Source organism: Petaurus breviceps, unplaced genomic scaffold (genome assembly GCF_028583685.1).
Source record: "Petaurus breviceps papuanus isolate PSGF00001 unplaced genomic scaffold, PetGlider_PUasm1.0 90574, whole genome shotgun sequence".
Taxonomy (NCBI): Eukaryota; Metazoa; Chordata; class Mammalia; order Diprotodontia; family Petauridae; genus Petaurus; species Petaurus breviceps.
In genome coordinates, this window is record NW_027187277.1 from 4525229 (window position 1) to 4551482 (window position 26254).

The 26254-nt window shown below is 37.6% G+C and overlaps 1 protein-coding gene across 5 annotated transcripts in view; it reads left to right on the top strand.

Moving 5' to 3' along the window:
• SH3KBP1 (SH3 domain containing kinase binding protein 1) overlaps positions 1-26254 on the top strand; it is a 472618-nt gene that overhangs the window by 67436 nt on the left and 378928 nt on the right. For 3 of the 5 annotated variants that reach the window (XM_069063466.1, XM_069063456.1, XM_069063457.1), the window contains exon 2: positions 9713-9870. In XM_069063466.1, coding sequence (XP_068919567.1) covers positions 9713-9870 — 158 coding nt within the window. Of the gene's footprint in view, positions 1-9712; positions 9871-13270; positions 13290-26254 lie in introns of those variants that run through there. The other 2 variants (XM_069063459.1, XM_069063460.1) reach the window with 2 other exon arrangements.

Here is a 26254-nt window from a genome sequence, read left to right on the forward strand (position 1 = left end):
GCTCTGTGTGTACTATGGCGCCACCTAGCTTCCCTCTAGGGTTGGATGAGAGAATCCCTAAGATTTCTATATCCATCACCTGATCCATAGATCTTATCATCCTAATAAATATAACTTTATAGAAGAGAAAACCCAGAGTTGAAATGATTTGACCGTGATTGCACTGACTACTAATCAAAATTGGAGAAATCTTAAAAAAAAAAAAGCCATACCATTCCATCTAGAGCAGGAAGAGTGAGTTGCTCCTTTTGTGTAGTCTCCCTCACCCCTGACCCCCTTCCTGTTGTTTTTTTTTTTTTTTTCTGTACATGGAAAGGAAGGAGAAGGAAGTCAAAGGGCAGGAAGTCCGTTCATTTTCAGAAGTCTTGGACCTGACTTAAATGCTCATTCATCAGAAGGAACAGTCAGAGACAGAATTGTGATGTGAGGCAGAGGTAGCCAGCGCTGAGCCAGGGAATGCCACCCAAACCAGATTAAAATGTAACTGAGAAATATTTAACAAAAGACAGAAAAATACAGTAAAATATAGATAATATTACATTTAAAAAACTAAGTCAATATGCAACCTTTGGGATGCAGATGTACGGGTGTGTCACCCATTACTACTTGACTCTGATACCACCTATATGAGGGAAAGTTTGTCTGTGCCATTCTCAACCCAGGTGACCTAGATATAATTTTTTGCTTCTTTGGCCATGACTTCATGCTATCTATTCACCCTTCAGGCCTTGGCACATGCTTTAATTTTTTTTAACACAAGGATGTCTATCTTTATTTCTTCCACCCTCATTACATACATCCCTACCCTAGGGAAGGATTCCATCTGTCTTGCTCAAAGCTCCTCAAAGAATACCCCATCTGGAGGGAGCTGGGAGAACTTAGGAGGCATTTCAGCGCCAGAAGACTCCATGGGGCCTCAGTGGACACAGCAAGTGAAGCCCCAGGTTGTTTGTGGTTTGTTTTGTTTTTTTAATTATTGCAGTTGGCTTTGGGATAGAGTCCATGATTTCCAGCTGCTCCTACTCTCTGCTGGGCCATTATCTGTGGCCTAATCTCTTTTCCTAAAATGCATCTTATTTCCTTATCCCCACATATCCATTAAATCATACCTCTTTGCTTTGATAAAAAATTTAAAGTTGTAGAATCTTAGAATTTTAAAGTTGGAAAGAACCTTAGAGATCTTCTGTTTTAAACTCTATTTTATATGAAATAAGAAACAAGTCTCAGAAAGGTTGTGACCTATTCAAGGATGAATATTAGTGATATTTACTTGACTTGTATTCCCAGTCACTTGACCAGTTATCTAGTTAATACAGCTTCCATTACTGCCATTTCTTCCTTTCTTTCCCTATATCCTTACCTGCATTGTGATTATTTAGCAAAGGGCATTAGGTTTAGAGCCAGGGGAACCTGAGTTCAAATCTTGGCTTTGTTATTTATGTAATCTTGGGAAAATTACTTAATCTCTGCAATGGACCATATGACTTCTAAGGTCTAAATTATTCTTCTTACTAGCCATGTGATCTTGGGCAAGTCACTTAACCCCAATTGCCCTGTATTCCCCCCTCCAAAAAAACCCAAAATAAATAATTCTTTATGTCATGCTCTAAGTAATAATAATTAGCTCTAAATAATAATAATAATAATAATATTTAGGCAGCGAGGTGGTACAGTGAGATTGAATTATTGTCCTGGAGTCAAGGAGACTTGAATTCAAATCCAGCCTCACTTACTAGCTATGTAACTTTGGACAAGTCACTTAACCACTATATGCCTCAATTTCCTTGACTGTAAAATGGGGGTAATAATAACACCTAGCTCATAGGATTGTTGTGAGAATATCATGAAATGATGAAAATAATTAAGACATAGTAGGGCTGGCATTATATAAGTGCTAGCTGTTATTATCATTATTCCTTATAGTACCTCAAAGCCTCCTAAATAACATTCACAAACATTTAAGAATTCAGCTTAACAATCCATACAGGTAAAATCAAGTGGATAAAGATTTCCAATTGCTTAGACTATGATAAACAGATTGATCTGGACAGTCAGTTCTTATAGATCTTGGATGGTCTGTGAAGATGAAAAATGAACTGGCCCCAGAATTATATTTGAATGAGAAACAAGGTTGTATTGTGTTTGAGAAACTTCACAATGCTTTTTTAAACTCTCCTATTCTTCTAGTGATATTCTATGGCTGTGGTCGTCATGATTTACTGCCTCTGAGTAATCAAAATCATGGGTGACCCAAAAGATAACCAGGAGATACAGGAGGGTGTAAATTGGCTACAGTTTATAAACACTGAGCTAATAATTTCACATAAGAAGTGGCATACTGTATAAAATATCATCTGAGAGATGCATGACCAGTAAGGGAGTTTGGCCAGTTATGTGATAAGACTGAAGGATAAAATATGGACATTCTTCTTATTACATTGGTTCTTTAGAGCAGTGCTTCTTAAACGGTGGGATATGGGGTCACAAAATATTTGGCACAGTAAAAGATTTCTGAATATATGCCAGTGACCAAAAATTCATTAAAAATCAAATGTATAGTGTATGTGAGGTGTTTCTAGCAGCACTTGCCAGTGTTGTATTACACAGCTTTACTGCACCCTTGGTGCTGAACACAAAGAATATGCATTTTGCACAGCGCATGCCCTCAACACCGCTGAAATGCAAAAAGAGGTCAGGAGCAGAAAAAGTTTAAGAAGCCCTGGTATAGAGAAGAGGTGTCATATATATGACCCAAAATTGGCACGTGGCTCACACCACTACTGAATGTAGCCTGGACCAGATTAAATGTAATTGGGAAATACTTAATAAAATAAATAAAAATACAGTAAAATGGATACTATTCATATCTGGCTTTCTAAGTCAATATATAGCCCATGGAAATGCTTATGTATGGCTTAGTGGCCCCAGTTACCATCTGAGATTGACACCGTTGCCCTAGAGGAAGGCCATCAGCATATTGGATAGATCCTTTTTGGGGATTTATGGAAGGATATGGACAAGGGGATGGGTTGTGATTTATAATATTCCAGGAAATCCAGACATCACTGAGATCCCAGATCCATGCATATGAAGCATAAATAAATCACTCTGTAGCATTTTCGGTTTGGTATGTGTTTATGATATGTTTATTTGCCTTTGCATATTTACAGTAGGTGTCTTGCCCTATTGTCTCCGTTTACATCAAATATCAGTGTGGTGGAAAAAGCACTATCTTAGAAACCAAGAGATCTGGGTTCTAATTCTTGCTCTTTTGCTAACCAGCTTTATGACCCTGTACAAGGTATTTTTTTCTTTCTGTGTCTCACTTTCCCCAACTTTAAAATTAAGGGATTGAAATTAGATACACTCTTTAGGTACCATCTGTGTTTAAAACTTTATGATTCTGTGTTTCTTTGCAAGGCAATGCTTTGATTTCTTATCATTTATACCCTTTGGGTGAGATTGGCCATCTGAAAAATGACCCAGGTACATAATGGTGAGAGTCGGAAAATGGGAGGGATGTTGGAAACAGGACCCCAGGTTGGGGGCTTTCTGGAATTAGCATTCCAGTCCTTTATGACTCCTGGCCCTTGGTTTAAATAGGTTTATACACCAAGGAAAATAGCCTGGGTCATGACATGTGTCAAGATACTACTGGTCAAGGAGGAGAAAAGCCCCAAACAAGAAACAGAACTTGATTTGGGGTTGTTGGGTTATTTGTTTTGGGTTTTTTTTTTGCTAAATCAAATAGGACTTGATGCTTTCTATATATTTGTACAGATCTTACTGTTGGTAGTCCTCATAGCATACACTGGGTACCCAAAAAGTGGTGTGTGATATCTCCTGATGACCGCTGTTATATTTATTGTGAATTGGTGGAGAAACTTTGGTCTGTTTGGTGTTTCCTATGGTGTTAGGATCCAATGAGATAATATGTAAAAACTTTGTAACCAAAATGAGTTAAATGTTTGTAAGCTTCTCTTGTTATTTGGAAAGTCTTGGGACCAAGATTTGAGGCATGGTGCCTCAGAGGAATTGAGTAATTTGTTTTTGGAACAAAACCTGATGTTTTGAAATACTTGGTAGTTGGTTACAGTTACAGTGCTTTGTTTTAAATCTGTGTTCAATCATTTGTTAAGTCCTGCTTTTATTAATAGGTCCACAACAACTCCCAAATCCATATTCTCTTCTCACTGCCCTTAACCTAAAAGAGGTCCTCGTTATCACCCACTTAGTCTGTTTTCATGCCTCTATTTTCTCTCCTATCTAATCTATTCTATATACCACTTACAGATGAATTCTCCTTAGGCAGAGATCTGATAATATTCTCTATACAAAATCCCTTCAATAGCTCCTATTGCTTATTAGATAATGTTCTTTGGCCTAATATTCAAGACCTTCCACATTTTGGCTCTCTCTCCTTTACACACATCCTATATTCTCTGACATTTGTATCTTTGCATGTACCGTTGCCTTTGGCTACGCTGTCTTTGCCTCTATCACTGCATCTTCCCTCCTTCCCCCTGAAATTCTGTGACTGTTGAGACTTTTCTACCCATCTTTTACGACCAATCTCAAATGTACTTCCTTGTGAAGTGTTCATGGGTTCCTAGTCAGTAATGATCCTCCTGTCTTCAACTTTACCCATCTCTTGATTTCAAGTACTTCTCTATTCTCATATATAGTGGAAAGATAAAACTTTAAATAATTAATAAAGGATTCTTTTGTAGTAGTAATAGTAATAGTAGTAGTAGTAGTAGTAGTAGTAGTAGTTAGTAGGCACAAAGGTAGAGCGACTATATGCCAAGGGTAGAGATAAACAAAGGCACCAGTGTAGAAGAATGCATGTGATCTTCAAGATGTAGCTTGATCATAGAGTCAGTGGAGGGGAATAATATGAGATAAGACTAAAAAGGTAGGTTGCCTCTAGAATGTTGAGGATCTTGAACATCAGGCAGAAGATCTTGGATTTTAATTTATGCTGTAGGCCATTGGGAACCACTGAATATTTTTTAGTAGAGGAGTGACATGACCATATTTATGCAGGAGGAAGATTAATCTGGCAATGGTAAAAAAGATGAATTGGTGAGGATGGGAGGCAGCATAAAAATAGTGTTTCCTAGTCGGAGGTTGTTAACAGTAGTCTTTGTGGTAATGGTGCCTTATGGTAATGGTGGTAATAATGTGAATACAAAGGAAAGAATGTGTGGAGATAATATTTAGGGAATAGATTTGAGAGATGAGAGTGAGGTAGACTCAGAAATAAATGTAAAAAATGTAAAATAAAAATGTAAAATAAATTTTCATTGTGGGAGAATGGGTGAATGCTGGTTCTGCTGATGGGAAATCATGATGTCAGATGTAGGTTAGAGGAGAAGACTTAATTCAGTTAAACAACACATGTTTTCTAAGCGTCTATAATGTACTAAGTCCTCTGCTAGGGTGACAAAGGTAAACAGAAAAAGTCCAGGGAGACATTCAGGGAGCTTAGTTTCTATTACATTTTTATAGTTAACAGTGAGCCTAGTGGGATCTACTGCTATCTGCCCCTTTCCATGACTCTGAATCTGTGAGCTGCTATAGAGTATTATCGACAAGTCATGTCTGATCCTTTATTATACTTTCATCAAGTAATCCCTTAATCAGTATGAAGATTCTTGAAAAAAAATTTTTTTTGTTTAAATGGGAAATTACTTGACCCATAGTAGGCACTTAGTAAATGCTTGATGACTGAATGAAAGTAGGCAAATGGGTCAGTAGTTATTGATACTCTCGGGATAACATTTTTAATATTAAGATGGTTCCGTATTTTTCTGTATTTTTTGTATCTTTCTCTTTCTAAGATACCTTATTACAGCATTTCTCTAAGTGTGGTCCAAGGACCTTTAGAGATCCCAGGGATCCTTTCAGAGGGCCTGGGAGGTCAAAACTATTTTCATAATAATACGAAGATGTTTTAATTTCTAATATAGTAAATATTGATAGATATAACCCACATAAACAAAAAACTCTTTTGGGGAACCTCAGTAATTTTTGAGAATGTAAAAAGTTTCTGAGACCAAAAAGTTTGAGAATTGCTGCTTACTATAGGTAAAGATAATTTTTTTTTTTTGCTTTTTGGAGGGCAATTGGGGTTAAGTGGGTAAAGATAATTTTAAATTATAGCTATTATTACAGGTCCAATAAACCCCAGCTTAGATTGTGAAGTCCATTAGGACAAGGACCTGTCTTATTTGATCTTTGCATTCTTTCAGGGGCTTGGCGTGGGACACATCTTAGTAGGTTCCCAAGGAATGTTTTTTCTGATTGAAGTATATGGTCAGTCAACAAACATTTGTTAAGTAAAGGTCTTGTGATAAAAAGAAAGGCAAAGAAGTTTCTGTCTGAAGGGAGTTCACATTCCAATGCAGGAAACAAACTACCTAGTATGTGCCTAGTTATGTACATGTTATTTATACATATTTGTTGTTCACTCTTTACAGTTGTGTGCTACTCTTTGTGACCCCAGTTGGGGTTTTCTTGGGCAAGAAACTGGATTGGTTTGCCATTTCCTTCTCCAGCTAATTTTACAGATAAGGAAACTGAGGCAAACAGGGTTAAGCCCATGGTGACACAGCTAGTAAGTATCAGAGGCTGGATTTGAACTCAGGAAGATGAGTCTTCCTGACTCCAGGTCCAGGACTCTATCCACAGTGCCACCTAGCTGCCTGATTCACACACACATAATACATACATACACATGCATGTATACATACACTTGCATGTGCCTAGCTATTTATGTGTTATATATACGTGTTCCATGTTTTATATATAGATAGGATTTCATGTATGTACCTAGTTATTTACATGTTATCTCTCTATATAAACGTTATATTTTACATATACAGCAAGCTATCTTGTAGGAACTTATTTAATATATATGTTATATATACAAAGATAAAAAAATACAATATAATGAAAGGACTCCTGAAGAAGATGAGCTTTGAGTTGAGTCTTGAACAGAGCCAGGGACACCAAGAGGTGGGGTGGGAAGAGGGGGTACTTCCGGTGTGGGGACAACCTATATAAAAAGTACAGAGATTGAAGATGGAATGTTGTGTTCAAGGAACTCCAGATAGGCCAGAGTAGTTGGATCACAGAGGAAAGTATTATCTCATGTATAGTTTACTCTTATTTATGCATGATGATTCCAAAACTCCTTTTAGCCAGCAGCCTTTTTCTCTTCACTCAGTAAATACTGTTATACCAGAACTGTGAAATAGTTTTGAGATCTACCTAACTTTCTCTGCCTTGTATTATTCCCCCTGGTGAAGAGTAACAAGTAATGCAGTGACAGAGAGACTGATTTGTTGGTGGGGCTCTGGGTCACATGGGGTGATGGATTGGTTATAAATTGTATAATATGTGCCTGAATAATCAGTAAGTGATTCCAGTGAATTGTGATACCACTTGGAACAACAGAAGTAAATGGAACTTTCCTCAGAAAGGAAATCTTGTTTTTAACTTATAGTGAAGCAATTTGACTCTATAGATTGTAGACTCCTGAGGGGAGAGGACAGATATTTTGCTTTTGTTTTTGAATCCCCTTAGCCTCATCATTGTTGGATTGGATTTGACAATACCCCAGAGAGATAAATATGACCATATTTGGCTCTGTTGTAATGGTAATTTGTAGAAAAGTGCGAGATTTTCTTTTTTTGTTGTTGTTTTTTCCCTTTTTTTGGAAGGCATTTGGGGTTAAGTGACTTGCCCAAGGTCACACTGCTAGTTTTTGTGCTAAGTGTCTGAGGCTGGATTTGAACTCAGGTCCTCCTGACTCCAGGGCTGGTGCTCTATTCAGTGTGCCACCTAGCTGCCCAAAGTACGAGATTTTCAATCACCCCCAGGGAATCATAGAATTTTAGAGGTGGGAGGCCCTCAGAGATCTTCTAGTCCATTTTACAGATGAGAAAACTTAGGTCAAGAGAGGGCAAGTGAGTGGCCCATGGTCCTACCAGGTTACATGGCTAATTAGTGACTGAATTAGGGCTGAAATCCGCATCCCTAGATTTCTAAGCTAGTGCTCATTTTAATTATATTTCTTTATTTTATATACATACACTATCTATGTATAAATTGTATAAAACATTGTATTCTTGTGACATGCACAGGCAATAAGCAACATTGGAGATATTCTTCCACTTACTGTCATAGTTTATTTTCTGTTGTTTTTCTATCCCCTCTCTGTCTCCCTCCCTCTTTCCCTCTCCTTCCTCCTGCCACTGTCCTTTTCCCCTTCTCTTCCTCCCTTTCTTCCTTTCCCTTTCCTTGCCTGTCTTCCTCTCCCTTTCCCTTCCCTTCTTCCTGTTCTTGCTAGGGATTGAACTACTTCAGTGTTACCCAACTCCAGCCATACTTCAGACCAGTAAAATATCTATACTTTTCTCTCTTTGGTTGCTGTACAACATTAGTGGACTTCCAGGGGATTCAGAGGGACTGGGAAACAGATGAAGCAAAGTGAGATAGGGGTGGGAGCAGAGAGAAGAGGCTGCTGGCTTGGTATTGGACAGGTCACAATAGCAGCTCTCTTCTCTTGGTTGCGGAACTTTCTTCTCCTTTTAAGGCTTAGTGGCAGTAGAGAAAAAAGAGGGAAGGTAGGGAAATTCTAAGGCTCGGGGTAATGAATCTGGAGCCCCAATTGCATTGGACTTTTTTTATGCTAATTTAAACATTCAGGGGGCCTTTGTTCCTCTTGGCAAAAAATAATCGTAGGCAGTTAGATGCTATCATGCAGAAGTGTCTAACATCTGCGGCCTACTACATTCCAGAATACAGAGAGCTAGATTAAAATGCAATTGGAAAATATTGAGGAAAAGAAATGAAAATGCAATAAACATAGATAGCATTACATTTTAAAACTAAGTCGGTATGTGGTCTGCAGGGACCCTTATGTACTGAATAGTGGCCTTGTTTCTATTGGAGTTGGATACTCCTGGTACTAGATAGAGTACTCATTGGCCTTGGAACCAGGAAGACATGCATTCAAAATTCCACCTCAGGTGGTAACTAGATCTCTTAAACCCATGCCTCAGTTTCATCATCTGTAAATTGAGGATAATAATAGCATCTACCCACCTGGGTTGTCGTAAAGATCAAATGAGATGATATACATAGTTTTTTGCAGGTCTTAAAGTGCTATATAAATGCTAGCTGTGTATTATTCTATTTATTGTTATGATGAGAATGATGCTGCACCATGAACTAAAAAAAAGCTTGAGAACTCTTCATACAAGATGGGGGACTTCCTTTCTTGATGATGGCAAGATGAGGCTATTCAGCTTCTACTGAAGATGGTAGAAGGTGGGAGGAGGGAAATGTTCTCTTAAGATTTCTGGAGTAGTTGGCATATTTTGGTTGCTACCAGGCAGCCTACATAGGAGGACTAAGAACTTTTACCTTCATTCGTCATAGTCTTATGGTGCCAGAGCTCTGGCATGTTCCTCTCCTTGCATTCATGCTGCCCGTGTACTAGCTGTAAAAGAGGCTGCCATTTGTGTCTTACCATTCAGCATTTCTATGTGACTCCTGTGGGTTTATCCAAAATCTGCCACCATAATGGCAGTGTTATTTTTCTTATTCATAGATGGACAGTTCATTTAATTTTGACCCTCTAGTATCTCTGGTAATCGATATCCATATTAACTTGTGTGTTGGTGGTCTGTTTTTGTTCCAGTGGAGGCGATAGTGGAGTTTGACTATAAAGCTCAGCATGATGATGAGCTGACAATCAGCGTGGGTGATATCATCACCAATATCAAAAAGGAAGATGGAGGCTGGTGGGAAGGACAGGTCAAAGGCAGAAGAGGTTTGTTCCCTGACAACTTTGTAAGAGTGAGTACAAAGTGAAACCGTTTTTGTGTTTTCCGTGTATGATTTGCTTAAAGCTGGTTGTGACTGTGTTTGTTGTTTACAGAACACAACTGTTTAATTTGAAGATTAATCTCATTTATGCTTTGTTTTTAGAATGCATTGATGGTTAAAAAGGTTACTTGGGAATTGGGTATTATTTCTGATAGTCAGAATGGACAGTTGTGCTCACAATTTCTGTCCTACCTGTTTTGAATTGCCCCTTTTATAGTAAGGATGATTTCTCCCCCACCCCACAAACTATCACTTAACTGAGTTGAATTTTCATTTTTCATAGATATCCTTAAATATAATGTATTCATCACCATGTAGTATCATTTATATGTTTGAGTACATGGTACTTTTTCTTAGTTTCTGTAATATACAATGACAACATTTTTATTTATGTTTTTGAAATACTTATGAGACCAAACCATATTTTAAAGATATGTTTAAATTCATGTTAGCTCTGTAATCCCCCTTGTATATATAATTTATTAGTTAATGTCAAAAAAAATGTAAAATTTATCAGGATGTATTTTTGCCTTATAATAGTTTCAAGAATCTTACCTTTTAGGCATATGATTTCTCCCCTGCATTTAAAATATAGTTAAAATGTATCTTTACCAGCTCCCTGTAAAATGATAAGAAAATAAAAGCATTTACATTTATGTTCTTTCTTTCCACTGTGTTAATATAATTTTTGGTCTGAAATATTTCAGATATTCCGTTTTCATTTACCATTTCTCCCCCTTCCACACACACACTTTGCCTGTGAAGAGAACAAAGTAATATTTAACCTTAAAGGTTGGGCCTTTTTTTTGGTTTGGTTTTGTTTTTCAGAAATAAGTGTTCAGTTTTCAAAAATTATACATTTTACAGAATTTTCTCCTTGGGAATAAATACAGAAAAAATAGCACGTTAATTGATTTAGATATTGTTGTATAGTTACTAACAGTTAACTTCATAATTCACATATTCTCTCTCCTGATAGAATGCATGGTCCTTGCAGGTTTGGGCCTGCTTTTTATTTTCCCCTTTCTTTGCATCCATCGTGCTTAGCACAGTGCCTGACTGTAAGAAGCCCTTAACAAATCTTTGTGTCTGATAACAGCTTCAGGTCTTCATGTTCCTCACTCTTCATATCCAGTCACTTGTCAGGCCCCGTGCAGTTCTATCTCAGCTGTGTTTCTTGCATCCTTTCTTTCCATTTGTTCTTCTATCACTAGTGTGGTGACCTCTTTAGTTCAGACCCTTACCTGTTCTCCATTAGAATACTGCTAGCCTGGTCCTCTTATCTTCTGTTTATCCTCCCTCTTTGATCTGTCGTTCACACTGATGCCTGAGTAATATTCCTAAAGCATAGCTCTACTCCGTATTGCTCTTCTGCTGAAAAAAAAAAAAAAAGATTGACTCCCCATTGCCTCCGCCCTTTCATATCTGCTTTATGTGTTCATGCTTGTCCTAGTTTAATCTGTATAAAAACTCTAAGGATAGTAGATGTGTTTTGTATTGTGGCTTTCATTCCTTTAAAGATGTCCCTGAAAAAAAAATAAATGAATGCAATTTAATTTTTCTCTGACCTTCCTTTCCCTCCCACAAATCCTCAGCATGCCCTAATGCCTCAAGGTCATCATAGTGAAATATTGTCACTTTGCTGTCGTGGTACAGAATTTAACCAGGATTTCTGGTTGACAATACGCCAGATAGAGTTTGTTGTAAAGGGTGAAAATAAATAAAAAATTAGCTCTGAAAAACTGTCACTCTGCCTGGCTTTTCTACTCTTGGATAGACAATGTGGTGTGTTGTCTGTTATACCTACATCCCCTAGCTTTGGTGACTGTCCCTTTTTGCCATCATGTTTTTACCTCTACCTCCATCTCTCAGAATCCCTGATTTACTTCAAAGTTCCACTCAGGTATCACCTTCTACATGAAATCTTCCCTGATCTTCCCTGTGGCTAGTGCACACCCTCTCCAAACTACCTCATATTCATTTTGAATGTGTTATGGCTATCCTTAGCAATGCCTTGTCTCCTCCATTAAAATGAAAGCTCCTTGAAGGCAGGAAGCTTTTAATTTTTGTCTTTGCATCTCCTAGGCTTAGCATGTTGCCTTGTTCAAAGAAGATGATTATTAAGTGCTCACCGATTGAGAGTTGCTCTTCAGGATTATAGGATTATTGATTTAGAATTGGGAAGGAACTTTCAGGCCATCTGATCCATCTTCCTCATTTTACAGATGAGGAAACTAAAACAAGTAATTTGCCTAAGGCTACACAGACAGTAAATGGGGGAGCCAGACTGTGACTCCATATCCAACATTCTTTCCACTCTGTTATTCCTTCCTCTTATAGATGTAAACATGTAACAGAAACATGACTATTTATCAGCATCAGATGTGTCCGATTTTTATACATGTATGAATTCTTCCTTCCATACTACATAGAACAGCATGAAGGAGAAACTTTGCTTTTCAATGAATGGCATGGGAATGAACATGGCATATCCCAAATACTGGACACCATGGAGGGTACCTGTCCTTTTCTGTGTATTACTGTGAATATTCTTTTTCAGACATGGGAGATACTTGAATGTGGGCAATTCTGCCCTGGTAGAGAGGGCACATCTCACTACCACTGCAGGAAACACAGTAGTGACATGTGGCTATAGCAGAAAGTAGGGGCGAATCATGGTAGACATGAGAGAGCCTAGAAACAGCTTGCCTTCCTCCTGTTTGGTTATTTTTCTTTACTGAACAAAACCTCTGTAAATTCCCTGACTCAGAGAATTAATATTTAGCCAACCACTTAAATATAAATAGATATACACACACACATTCCCTTGAACCCTCAACAAAACCATAAGTTGAACTGAAGTGCATGACTTGTAAGGGGTCTGTGCTTTTACAATTTAAAATAAAGACGTGTGGGAAGTCAGGTGGTAGAAACCAGAATGATTTCTTCTTTTCACTGTACTTGAAGATACAGGAGGAGCTGGAACCTTTTCTATTTTTCGTATCACAAATGGAGATGTAGAAGGCAGGAAGCTGTGGTGAGGGTAAAAAAGAAAACGTGGACTTTTTCAGTTATACTTGACTGTGTTTCTGCCTGCTTATTGACACAAATGGGCACAAATGCATTTTCATTAAAAATCTATTTCGGTTTTTAAAGTAAATCTATACTTTTTTAAATAAAATACAACTGAAATTTATTATTGCCATTCTTGAGGATTACATTTGCTGGCTTGGTTTTGTTGCTGATGCTTTTTTGGGAGGGTGGGGTAATTTGGGCAGTTCATTTGCATATCTTGGTGCCACATTCAAAGAAGGAGAGTCTGAGCTTTGTAAAGTACAGTTCGGTGGAGAGGAGGTTCACCATTTTGCATATTTGTGAGACTACTTATGGTAAGAATTGTTACCTCTTATTCCACTTTCCTTGTGAAATGAGCTTTGCATACTGAAAGTCTGTGCTTTAATGCTAAGACAGGGTAGGTTTTGTAATGGACTCAGCATGAAGCGTAGTTAGTTAGATTGCTGTTCTCTCAAAATGTTCTTTCTTGCTGCCTTTTTAATTACCACTTGCTTATGTCCTGAAAAAATTTTAATCTTGTGGAAGCAGTAATTTTTTGAATTGATTCTTTAGGAAATGTGTATTTTCAAACAGGTAAAAGGAATTTTTTAAAATACATAAATATTTTAAAATGGGTTCAAGATTATTTTGACCACAAAACCTTGCCTTGTGTTTAATTTATACTTTCCTCAAAGCTTCTATACTAGGTCTCTTGAGGCACTAAATAATTTTGTAGAATGCATTTTTTTCAATATATAAAAGAAATATGTTATATTTTCTTTTTTTTAAAAAAGTTCTTATTGGAATAAAATTCTTTGGGAAGTCAAGGTTTTACTTCATATAGACTATACTAGTAATAGAAAAACAAATAACTATAAAGGCCAACAAATGAATCTGTGTTTAGTTTCAGTTTGGGGCAATGATTTCTGCCTACTGTATATTCCATTGTGTCAGGAATACATGTATAGTACCTATCTGATTTTGTTTAAATGTTAATAAACCTATGGTTGTTCTTGTACGTCTGTTTCCATTTTCCCTTTTGATGTATCTTAGATGTAGGAAACTTCATGTATAAAACTCATTCCTACCTTTTGCTAGATATGTGACTTTTGTGTGTGTGCATATGGAATAGGTATTCCTATCCTACCCAGGCCTGAAAATGCAGTCACCACTCTTGGGCCCATTACCACAACTGATCAGCTCAGTAACTTTATTTAACCTACACTGTTTCTGACCTAGGATGGTTTACACCTCCTTGGGGAGCTTAGCCCTAATGATGCTGGATTTAGTATGGACACCCATTGGTTTAGTTTAGAACTCCCAGGCTCAAGTGACCCACCAATCTCAGCCTCCCTGGTAGTAGGATTACAAATGTGTGCAAACATTCTCAGACTAGGTACCGTTAATTTTCATGAATCCTGGTTTCTTCATATGTAAAGTAGTAATAATACTTGTGCTAGGTACCTCACAAGCTTCTTGCAAAGGTCAAATGAAACAAGGCATGTGAAGCACTATGTGCTAATGTAAGCTATTATTACTTTTAAATACATTTTCTTTGTCTTAAAATGTGTTCTCCAACAAGCATATCTGAAATTTTAGTACTAAGCGTACTATTTTAGCTAGACTTAAGTAACATTTATAGCATTATTTATAATAATGGAAAAAGTGCATTCTTAGTTTCAGTGCAAGAGGCTAGGAATGATAAGAAGGACATTTTGGTATTAGGAGGCAGGAGCTGAAATAGGATGAGGTTAGAGACTCCTGGCCCAGTGCCTATACCCCCACATCTGCATAAGCTTGGTATAGTATGAAAAGCTTTGGGTTGGGAATCAGGACACCCAACCTTGAGATACAACCCTGCTGAAGCAGAAGTTGACTGACTTGGAATTAGGAGAGGCCTGTGCTTGTATCACTCATGTTCCTCCCTGACCCCCGCCCCCATGCACATGCACACAGTTGGACTAGAAGTCATCTGGTGCAACCCCTGCATTTTCCAAATGAGGAACCCAAAACCCAGAGAGGTTGCAATCTGCCCCACATCACACAGTGAGTAGGTGACAGAACCAACATCTGAACTCAGGTCCCCTGTCTCCAAATCCAGAGCTCTTTCCAATGTGCCACTAATCTAGAGTCTGACACTTAGTAGTTCTATGACTTTTAGCATATCACAACCTCTCTGAACTTCAGTTTCCTCCACTCTGAAATAGGGTAATAATATTTTTAATGCCTCCCTCATTAGGTAATTGTGAGGATTAAATCACCATTCATGTCATCATTTATGAGGTGCTACATGGATTCCTAGCACTGTGCCCTAATCTAGGGGTGCCATTACAGAAGCAAGACAGTCTCTGTCCTCAAGGGGTTTGTATTCTTTTGGGTAGATAAAACATATTCACAGATAAGTAAATACAGGATGCAAAAAAATAAAAGAATACAAAGTAATTTCATTAGACAGTGGGGCCATTAATGATGGAGGGAATCGGGATGGACCTCTTTTTTTTTTTGGAGGGGGGAAGACAGGGCAATTGGGGTTAAATGACTTGCCCAAGGTCACACAGCTAGTAAATTTTAAATGTCTGAGGTCACATTTGAACTCAGGTCCTCTTGATTCCAAGGCTGGTGCTCTATTCACTGTGTCACCTAGCTGTCCCTAGGATGGACCTCTTGAGGGAGGTGTCACTGGAGCTGATCCAGGGGTTCCAAGAGGCAGACATGTGCCTGGGCAAAGGAATACCATGTATGTGGATTAGCAAGTGGACTAGTCTGGCTGGAGTATAGAGTGAATTAAGGGGAATAGTACGTGATTGGCCTAGAAGGTAGGCTGGAACCAAGTTGTGGAAGAGTTTGTATTTGATCCTAGTGGGCAATGGGAATCTTGAACAAAAGAGCTACAGACCTGTGGTTTAGAAATCAATTTGGGAGCTGCATGGAGGGTGGAAGGGAGAAGGAGAGAGACTGGATACAGGGAGACTAAATATGGAGCCAGTCAATAAATATTATTTTCTTATTGTGTGCCAGGCACTACACTAAACATTGGGGATATAAAGGAAGGTAAAAAGACAGGCCCTGCTTTCAAGGAGCTCCCAGTCTGGCGGGGAGGACCACACACAACTAGGTACAGATGAGGGGTATACAAGATACTTTGGTAGGCTGTTGCAATGGTGTGGGCAAGAGGTAACAATGACTTGAATGGGGTGATTGTGGTTTTAGTGGAGAGAAAGGGACAGATGTGAGAAATGTGGCTGGCCAAGACTCAGCAGCTGCTTAGTGTTGAAAGTGAGTGAAAATGAAGGGCCTGTGATTCTGGGAGATTGAAATTAGGAGGATAGGTGAGTTTAAGGAGAATGATGATGAATTTTGTTTTGGACATGTAGAGCTTGATATGCCTATGGGAAAGAGGTAAAGTTCTTTCAGTTTTCTGAGTCTTGGTTTACTTATCTGTAAAAAGGAGGGGCTTGGGATATATGGAACCAACCAAGGTCTTCTGAAGCTTTAAAATTCAAGGACTCTTGAAACTGAATAATTTGGGGAATGGGGGATCAAAAGGCAGTTGCCCTCTTGGCATTTGGGTAGGGCCTCATACAGCCCTTAGGCGTTCAGTTGTTTTTCAGTTGTATCCAACTCTCCATGACCCCATTTGGGGTTTTCTTGGCAAAGATACTGGAGTGGTTTGCCATTTCCTTCTCCAGCTCATTTGACAGATGAGGAAACTGAGGCAAACAGGATTAAGTCACATTAAGCTATGTGACTTGCCCAGCGTCACATAGCTAGTACATCTCTGAGGCCAGATTTGAACTCATGAACAGGAGTCTTCTTAACTCTATGCCCAGTGCTCTATCCACTGTTTGCCAAGATGCCCTATAAATCAACTTTTGGTAAATTAGGATAAGAAATTTTAGTGATTATAAGGGGCCTTAGAGATCATCTACAGTTGAGTATGCCTTCCTATAGTCTAATGATGTCTATTAATATGACTATGGTAGCAGAGACTTAATTTCTGATGTGTAGGAATTATTAGTAGATGCTCTTTTGTAAGTGTTTTGGCAGCAGATACTTACTTAGAATCATAGCCATATAGCCAGAAGGAACCTTGGAAATCATGTAGCCCAGTGTTCTTATTTTGTGTGTCATGGAAGATGTTTGGCAGTCTGGTGAAGCTTTCCCAAAATAGATTTTTAAATGAATAAAATAAAAACAATAAGATTATAAAGGAAACCAATTATATTGAAATAATTACCAAAATGTTTTAAAAAAACAAGTTTGTGGATCCCAGGTTAAGATCATCAGCTCTAAAATATGGCTACAAGCCATGAAACCAAAAGACTCATGATGAAACATACTGCCCACTTTCAGATAGAGAGAGAGAGCAAATGAACTTGGTGCAGACTGAAGCTTCTGCTCTTCTTCCTTCGCCTCCCTCCCCTCTTCTCTTCTCTTCCCTTCTTTATTTTTGGAGCATAGCTAACGTGGGAATTTGTTTGGATGAGTTCTAAAAGGGTTGGGGGTGGGTAGGAGGGAGAGAATTCAGAACTGAAAATAAAATAAAATAGAAAAAAAATCTCAGATCTCTTCCACTCCCTTCATTTTACAGAAGAGGGAGCTGAGACCCTCTGGGTTGAGGTGGTTTGCCCAGGGTTATTTTACAGTGACAGAGACTAGCCAAGATCCTAATCTTCTGTGTTCAGTAGAATTTAATCAAGGAAATCAATGATATTATTTTGGTGTGTCTCAAAAATATATTGTATGTGGTGAGGTAGGAATGGGAAAAATCATTTACCACTGTGAACAGGTCATCAGTTTTGTATCTGTTGCTAGATAACATTTATGTTGTGATTGCAAAGCACTTCAGATATATTAATTCATGTAAGTCTCTCAACAACCCTGTGAGATAGTTGCTGTTATTGTTTGTATTTTGCAGATGAAGAAACTAAAGTGGAAGTTGGATAAATTGTCCAGGGTGTCTGAGGCAGGCTTTAAACTCAGATCTTCCTTATTTTAGGTCCAGCATGCTGTCTATTGCCACACAGGTTTCTTTTCCCTTGTCTTTGGCAGCTGGGGCTTATAAAATATAAAGTTTCTGATTGTAGTGTCTATTTCTTCTGGGGCCAAGATGTACAATATTTCCTATATTTTATGCTATGCAAGAGAAATGTTGGGAAGTGTTGAATTATATGCTTGAATCTAATTTTGTGTTTTCCCTTCTTTGAATCTCTGGTCCCATTCTGCTTTTTTCCATCATCAACTTCCATTGCTAAAGCTGATGGGGGGCAGGATAGATTTCTTGCCTAACTCTTGTATTTTCCTGGAAATCCACTACAGTGCTGTGCACACATTAGATAGATCTTTAATAAATATTGCTTCACTCGAATTAGAATACCCTAAAGAAGAAGCAAAAGGGGTGGGGTGGGATGTTTAGGTTGCATTTTCTTATCGAATGCAAAACTAATAATGACCAGAGGAAATAACCAGTTCAATTCATTTAGCAAAAATGAAAATAAAAATAAAAAAGCAAGAAACATTTTTCTCCCTAAGATCTTAGGCAAGTAAACTAGGAATGAGTTCTATAAAAATAAAAACTAGACCTTCCTCCTCTCAGACAGATGTGTTTCAGTCTTGGAAATGTTATAGTAAGGAGACACTAGAGTAATTAAAGGCAAACTCTTTTCTGGTTAGTATCAGCATCATCTATAATGGTTTCACTTAACATTGAAACTGTTAATAGTCAGTTACAGGATGTGGTGCAAGTTGGATGACTCAGCGAAAGAGAGTTATGACCTAGATTACTCTTTATTAATACTAAGCTGTTACTCATTATTATTATTAATTCTTTTTGATATTGATGATTTAAAATAATGGAATCTTGGGATCTCTGTTTATATTTTATTTTTATTTAATAAAGGGTATAAATTGTAGATCTGAAAAAAAGACCACATAGGTTTTAGCCCTCTGACTTTTAGTAAGTCAGAAATGCAAATGAAAACAATGAAAAATGAGCATCACTGTGTGTTTTAAAAAGTTTACCAGGTGGATGACATTTGAATGCAGTATTTTCTTTCCTGTTATTGTACTAGTTTGGTGATACACTCTTACTGTCTTTCAGTCTAACACAGGATTGGTTGATAGCCTTTGATTTGAACTTGATACTAATTTGGATACTTCAGAGATTCTTGTGTGTTTGTTGAGAAAAAAGATAAAGGATAAAAGTATTATCATGAATTTTAAATAAATTTTAATATTTAAGAAATCTGATTGGCAAACAAATACATTTTTAAGGATGTAAACGTGTTTAGTTCTATGGCATCGAATATGTGTATAAATTAAGACTTAAAAAAAATTATGATGGTTCTTTGCTGTTGATGAATTCTGTCTCCCAACATGGGTCAATTTGAAAACATTCTTAATGTAGTTTTTAGTTATCTTTGCTTGGGTTCCTTCTTTAATAGTTAGTTCATCCTAACTCCATTCCTTTATTTCTGTGTGACCTTGGGCAAGTTGATCAACCTCTTTGGGCTTCAGTTTCTGCATCTGTAAAATGAGTGGATTGATAAGATGACATATCCCTTTCAGCTTTAGATGCTGTGATCTTGTGAAACTGAGGATTTCTCAAGCCATTATGATACTTTTGGTTTTTACTGTTACAGACATTTCCCAATATAATATAAACTTGTTGAAAGTAAGAATTGTTTTATTTGTATTTGTAAATCCAGCATCTAGCACATAGTAGGCTGTTAATATGTGTTAATTGATTAATGGTATCCAGGGAATAAGCTACAGTGGCAAGTAGTAGTAGCAGGGAGATAGGCTTCCACATCAATCTGATCTATTTGAAGGTGGTATTCCTTCCTTCCTTCCTTCCTTCCTTCCTTCCTTCCTTCCTTCCTTCCTTCCTTCCTTCCTTCCTTCCTTCCTTCTTCTCTCTCTTTTTCTCTCTTTCTCTCTTTCTCTCTTTCTCTCTTTCTCTCTTTCTCTCTTTCTTTCTTTCTTTCTTTCTTTCTTTCTTTCTTTCTTTCTTTCTTTCTTTCTTTCTTTCTTTCTTTCTTTCTTTCTTTCTTTCTTTCTTTCTTTCTCTCTTTCTTTCTTTCTTTCTTTCTTTCTTTCTTTCTTTCTTTCTTTCTTTCTTTCTTTCTTTCTTTCTTTCTTTCTTTCTTTCTTTCTTTCTTTCTTTCTTTCTTTCTTTCTTTCCTCCTTTCCTTCTTTTTCTTCAGGTTTTCTTTCAAATGACCTCTTCTGGGGATTATTACTTCCCAATATGGTCAGGTAGTTGAAAATGACTATAATTGGTTACTAAAACAAAAACCTCCAAAGCTTCCAGCCCCCTCCTTTCCTTTTTTTTAGACTGTAAAGTTCTGTAAGATTATTCATCTGAGTGGGGCTTTTGGAGAGTTTTAACCACATTGTAAGTATTTCAATCCAAAAAACACATGCCAAGTATATAGTTCATTCAGGCTGATGTATTTTTGCATGGGAGAAAATGCAGTGTCTCCAATAACAGGAAATGGTTCTTTCCAAGTTTGCAGCATAGAGTAAACACTGTGCTGTGGATGAATTTTGTTGAATAGAGGAGGCATTAAAGGAGTATATGATGTCTTTGAGATTTTGTAATGAAGTGGAATAAATGATGGTTCTTCGGGATAAGAAGTGTAGCTCAACTCATTGATTGAAGTTTTTCGTATGCCAACCAGTGAAGGCCCCTATCTGGATTTTAACTTTGGTTGCTCTGGTGTATAGTGAAGAATTTGGAGGGATAAGCTAGGTTGGACCTGACTACCTTGTGTGACCACAGGCAGGCCACTTCATTTATATGGACTTGACGAGGAGGAGGTAAGGTCCTTTGCAGGGCTAAATTTTAGGAACCAGCAAACTGCTTAGATGGTAAATTTGGTAATCTTTGCTTTACCCAATTATTTGCATTCACTAGATATTTCTCCAGGATTAGGAGTAGCGGGTAGAATGTATTTTTAAAATCTGTCACAGAAATAATAAACTATTTGTTACTTTTTTTTTTCTTTAAAAATCTGTGCTGGAGGAAAATCATTTTTTCCCTTATTGTATTAGTAGAAAGCTAGGTAATGTAGCTGCCTCAGTCAGTTACTAGTCACGTGACTCTAGGCAAGTCACTTAACTTTTCTCAGCCTCAGTTTCCTCCTCTGTAAAATGGGAATAATAGCACCTAACCCACAGGACTGTTGTGAAGATCAAATGAAATAATATTTGTAAAGTGCTTTGGAAACTTTAAAATACTAAGTGCTAATTATTATTATTGATTATTATTAATTATTAAAGTACAATTTGTAGTGTTTTAGTTTATCCTTTCTGGAGTTACCTGCATGAACACAGATAACCTTTCTGAATTAATGAATTGTAACATAGGAAGCATATTTTATTTCTCTTTAGTTTTCTAACTCAAAAATGGGTTTGAGAGGTAAAAGAGGGGGAAATCCTATTATTATCTTTCTGCTAGTGAGAAAGATTTAGCCAACGGTTTTCAAGAAATTCAGAGGAGGTGAAGCTAATGGAATGAAATGAATGCTTTTTTGAGGACATATATGGATTTATATAATATTTGCTAATAAAGACTTGATTTTTAAAGTGCTCTTTCCATTCCTATATAATAAGCACAATAAAATCAACCTGAAATGAATATTTTATCAATACCAGTAAGACTTGCTGTAAATAAACAGGGAGGATGTAAGAATTATTCTACTACTAGTTATGCCAAAACTGTCCCCTCACCCTACTATTTGTTAAATAAATTAATTGAAACAAAAGAACAAGTCTAGGATCTAAAAATGGATGGAGAAAGCACAAATGTTACCAGCTTATAGGTGTAGTTTATAAGCAAAAAAGTAGCAAGAGTTGTTAATCCATATCTATCCCTGTGAATTTATTGAAAATGCATGTTATAAATTCAAACAGTGAGTGTGGTTGACATTTACACTTATGTAAGCCTGTGCTTTTCCTCTGTGCATCTTTGAAATGGAGGCTATAGATGCATTCCCCTTCAGGTTCTTAGTTTAAAGGAGGAACAGTCTGGAGGTCTTACCATGGAGCAAATACTAAGCAAAAAACTCCTGGTACCTAAATAGAATATTTCTGTTGAAGAAGGCAAGATATTCAGAAATCATTTCTGGTAACATTTTGGGAAATTGGTTGCCATGCAAAGGGCAAGGTCTGGGCGATGCCACTTCCCAGGAGTGTGATTTTGAGTTAATTTCAACTCTCCCGTTCTTCATTTCCTTAGCCTTAAAATTGGGACCCGTACTAAGTGCTCTGTAATCCAGTTTTGCTCAAAGATTCCTCTTTGGGAGCATGTTTATATTTATAAAGTACTGTGTAGACAGTATTACATATAGGCCTATAATACAATATTTGTGTCCCATACATCTATATCATCATTTCCTCCAATAAAGTCCTTTCTACATTTCACGTTGTGACATGGAGTTGATCACCCTGAACTTTTGCTTCTTCTACTGGCTTTGGAGGAGAGTTCAAACTTGGACATGCTAGAAATCAATTAATCAACAAACATTTATTAAACACTTCCTTTGTGATAGGTAGTGTGCTATGTGCCTAGGATATAAAGAGGCAAAAGATAGTTCCTGCCCTCAAAGAGCTTACAATCTATCTAACTGGAGAAACAACATGAAAACAAATATATGCAAAGCAAGCTATATGTAGGATAAATAAGAAATAATTAACAGGAAGGCAACTAGGACTAAGAGGGGTTGGGGAAAGCTTTCAGTAAAAGATGGGATTTTAGTTGGAACTTAAAGGAAGCCAGGGAGGTGGAGCTGAAGAGGGAGGAGAGCATTCCAGGCATAAGGTACTGCCAGAGAAAATGCCAGGAGTCAAGAGAAGGAGTGTCATATTAATTGAACAATCTCTTCTATCATGCGAGAAAAGCTTTGAATATGTCCTCAGGAACAGACAGAATCTATTTTTCAAAGACAAATTTTGCTGATCACTGAGAGATATGTCACCATTAGGTTGACCATCTGGTGATGAAACTTTTTTTTTTGGCAGCAGCAACCCATGAAACAGGGAAAAATTAAAAAGTGATTCTCATTCCTGTGTGGCCACCTTCTGCTTTTCTGCAGTGACTATGGCAAAATGGGAGTAAAGGAGGCAGAAAGTGCTAAGTATCCCAGAGTTTTTAGAACATTAATGAACTTTAATCATCTGTTCTCTAAATATGAAGATCCTTGTCCAATGACCGGATAGATGTGTTGTTAGAAGAACTAAATTGTATTAATCTTGTTATTCTTACTATAAATCAAAAGAAAGGAGGAAGTGGCAGTTAAAGAGGATAGCTCACAGACAAAAAAAGGAATTGATAGTCCCCAAAGCTACAAGAAATATTACTTTATAGTATATTTGGTTATCACATATTACAGTCCTAATGATACATATTTGCAAGACAACAAAGTGAGTAGCTGCAGCTCTGCATCAGTATTGGTTGATGAGGGTGAAGTAGTAGAGTAATTTTATGAAGAACTTATCGCCACCCTCCAGATCAAATCAATATATATTCTGACTTCAGTGAAAAGGCAGAATTGGGAAAAATATGTAAGAAAATATGATTCAGGAAAAATAAGTGAGAAAGGCCAATATGTGTTATAAACAAAGGAGGAGGAGGAGTAATTACATAAATATGTGACCTACAATTTAAGACTTTACCCTGAATTATTTAAGTGAGCTGTTGCAGATTTTTAAACTGGGAAATGGATGACAGACATTAATATCAAGAGATAATATTTTCTTCTACAAGTTAAACCAGTATAAACTAAGTACCATAAGAAGACCAAAAGAGTCCAGTAAGTACCTGAGTCAGCAAATATTTGACTGGCAAAATAGTGAAAGATGGCCACCAAGGGCAACAACAGGTTAGAATAGAAATCCATTTATAAAATTTTATGAAGAAGATGATAGGTAATTATGGGCAGTATCATCTCATAAAGTGAGTAGCAGTGGAGGATAAAGCCAGTGTAAAGAAACCTTCACAAGGCGTCAAACTAAGCAGTCATACAAAAGATGTTGAAGGATGAAAACCGAAAGACGACTGCAAACAGAAAAAAAATGGAAAAGAATTGCAAAAATTGTTGTAAAAAACTGTTTTATCTATTAAGGATAATGGAACCTCTGTATGTAGACTCTACTATTACAGTCTCTGAGTTGCTTACAGAAGTAGAGATGGCAGTAAGGAGAACAGTCCGTCAGTCATTAAACATTTCTTGAATGTCTACAATGTGCCTGTCACTGTGCTAAGTGCTGGGTATATGAAGAATGACGAAAGAGAGCCCCTCCTCTTAAGGAATTCAGAGTCTAAAGGGGGAGACAACATGCAAACAACTATATACAGACCAGTTATTTACAGACTAAATTAGAAATAACCAATGGAGGAAAACACCAGAATTAAGGGGATCAAGAATGGCTTCCTATATAAGATGAGATCTTAGCTGGGACTGGAAGGAAACCAGGGAAGATAGGTGGCAAATATGGGAGGGAGAACATTCCAGGAATGGGGGGCAGCTAGTGAAAATACCTGGATTTGGGAGGTGGAGTGTCTTGTTTGAGGAAAATGAAGATTATCATTGGATTGCAGAATATGTGGGGGAGCCATTGGGGTTTATTAAGTACCTTTGTGTGTTGGGGGTGAGGAGATAGGGGAAGTTATCATGGAGAGACCTGAGCTTCAGGAAGATCACTTTTTTTTGTTACCTCCACAGTTTTAATACTGTTCATATCATAGAAACTAGAACCAACATAGAAATGGTCTCCATATTATAACATTTTATATTATTTTTTTCAGATGAATTAATTTTTAGTTTTCAACATTTACTTTGGTAAGATTTTGAGTTCTAAATTTACCCCCTCCCTCTCCTCTCCCCTCCCCAAGACATCATGCAATCTGATATAGGCTATACATGTATGATCATATTAACCTCCTTTCCACATTAGTCATGTTGTGGAAGAATCAGAACAAAAGGGAAAAACCACGAGAAAGAAAAAAAAACTAAAAAAGAGAAAATACTATGCTTCAATCTGCATTCAGATTTCATAATTCTTTCACTGCATGTGGATAGTATTTTCCATCATGAGTCTTTTGGAATTGTCTTAGATCCTTGCATTGCTGAAAATAGCTAAGTCTATCAAAGTTGGACATTGTACAGTGTTTCTGTTACTATGTAAAATGTTCCCCTGGTTCTGCTCACTTCACTCAGCATCAGTTCATGTAGGTCTTTCCAGGTTTTTCTGAAATTCAGGAAGATCACTTTGACAGATGATTGGATAATGGGTTAGAATAGGGAGAGACTTGTGGTCAGGAAATCTATCAGCAGGCTGTTTCAGTGGTCTGGGCTTGAGAAGATAAGAACTTGCACCAATGTGGCAGCCTTGTCAGGCCTTGGCAACAGATCGGATATGAGGTGTGAGAGTGAGGAGTCAAGGATGAAATCTGAGCTGGGTTGTTGACTGACTGGGAAGGTGGCGGTAGTGTTTGGAAGTAATAGGCATTTGGAAGGGAGGAGGGTTTGGTGAAAATGACAACGAGTTCAGTTTTGGACATCTTGAGTTTAAGATGTCTACAGTTTGGGATGTCTAATGGGCAGTTGGAGATGAGATTGAAAGTGAACAGAGAGGCTAAGGCTGGATACATAGATTTGAGAATCATCAGCATCAGGATGAATCCATTGAAACTGAAGAGATCACCAAGTGAAATAGTATAGAGGGAGAGGAGAAGAGAGTCTAGGATAGAGTCCTGTGGGACACCCATGGATAGCAGGCATGATCTGGATGAAGGGCCAACAAGAGCCTGAGAAGGAACAGTCTAATGGGTAGGAGGAGAACTAGGAGAGAATAGCATCACAAAACCTAGCAAGAAGAGAGGCTGAGGGAGAAGAGGGGATTGGCAGTGTTAAAGGCTGCAGAGAGTTAGGGATTGAGAAAAGGATGTTAGGTTTGACAGTTAAGCGATTATTAGTAACTTTGGAGAGAGCAATTTCAGTTGAATGATGAGTCAGAATCCAGATGTAGAGAGTTAATAAGAGAGTAAGAAGAAATAAAGTGGAAGCAACTATTGTAGATGGCCTTCTCAAGGTGTTTACCTATAAAAAGGAGGAGAGAGATGGGAAGATATGCAGGGATGGATGGATCAAGTGAGGTTTTTTGATTATGGGGGAGACATGGGTATAATTATAGACTTTAGGGGAGCAGGCAGTAGACAAGGAGAGATTGAAGATAAGTGAAAGAATGGGGATGATAGAGGGGGAAATCTATGGGTGAAGGCAGGATGGAAGGGAAT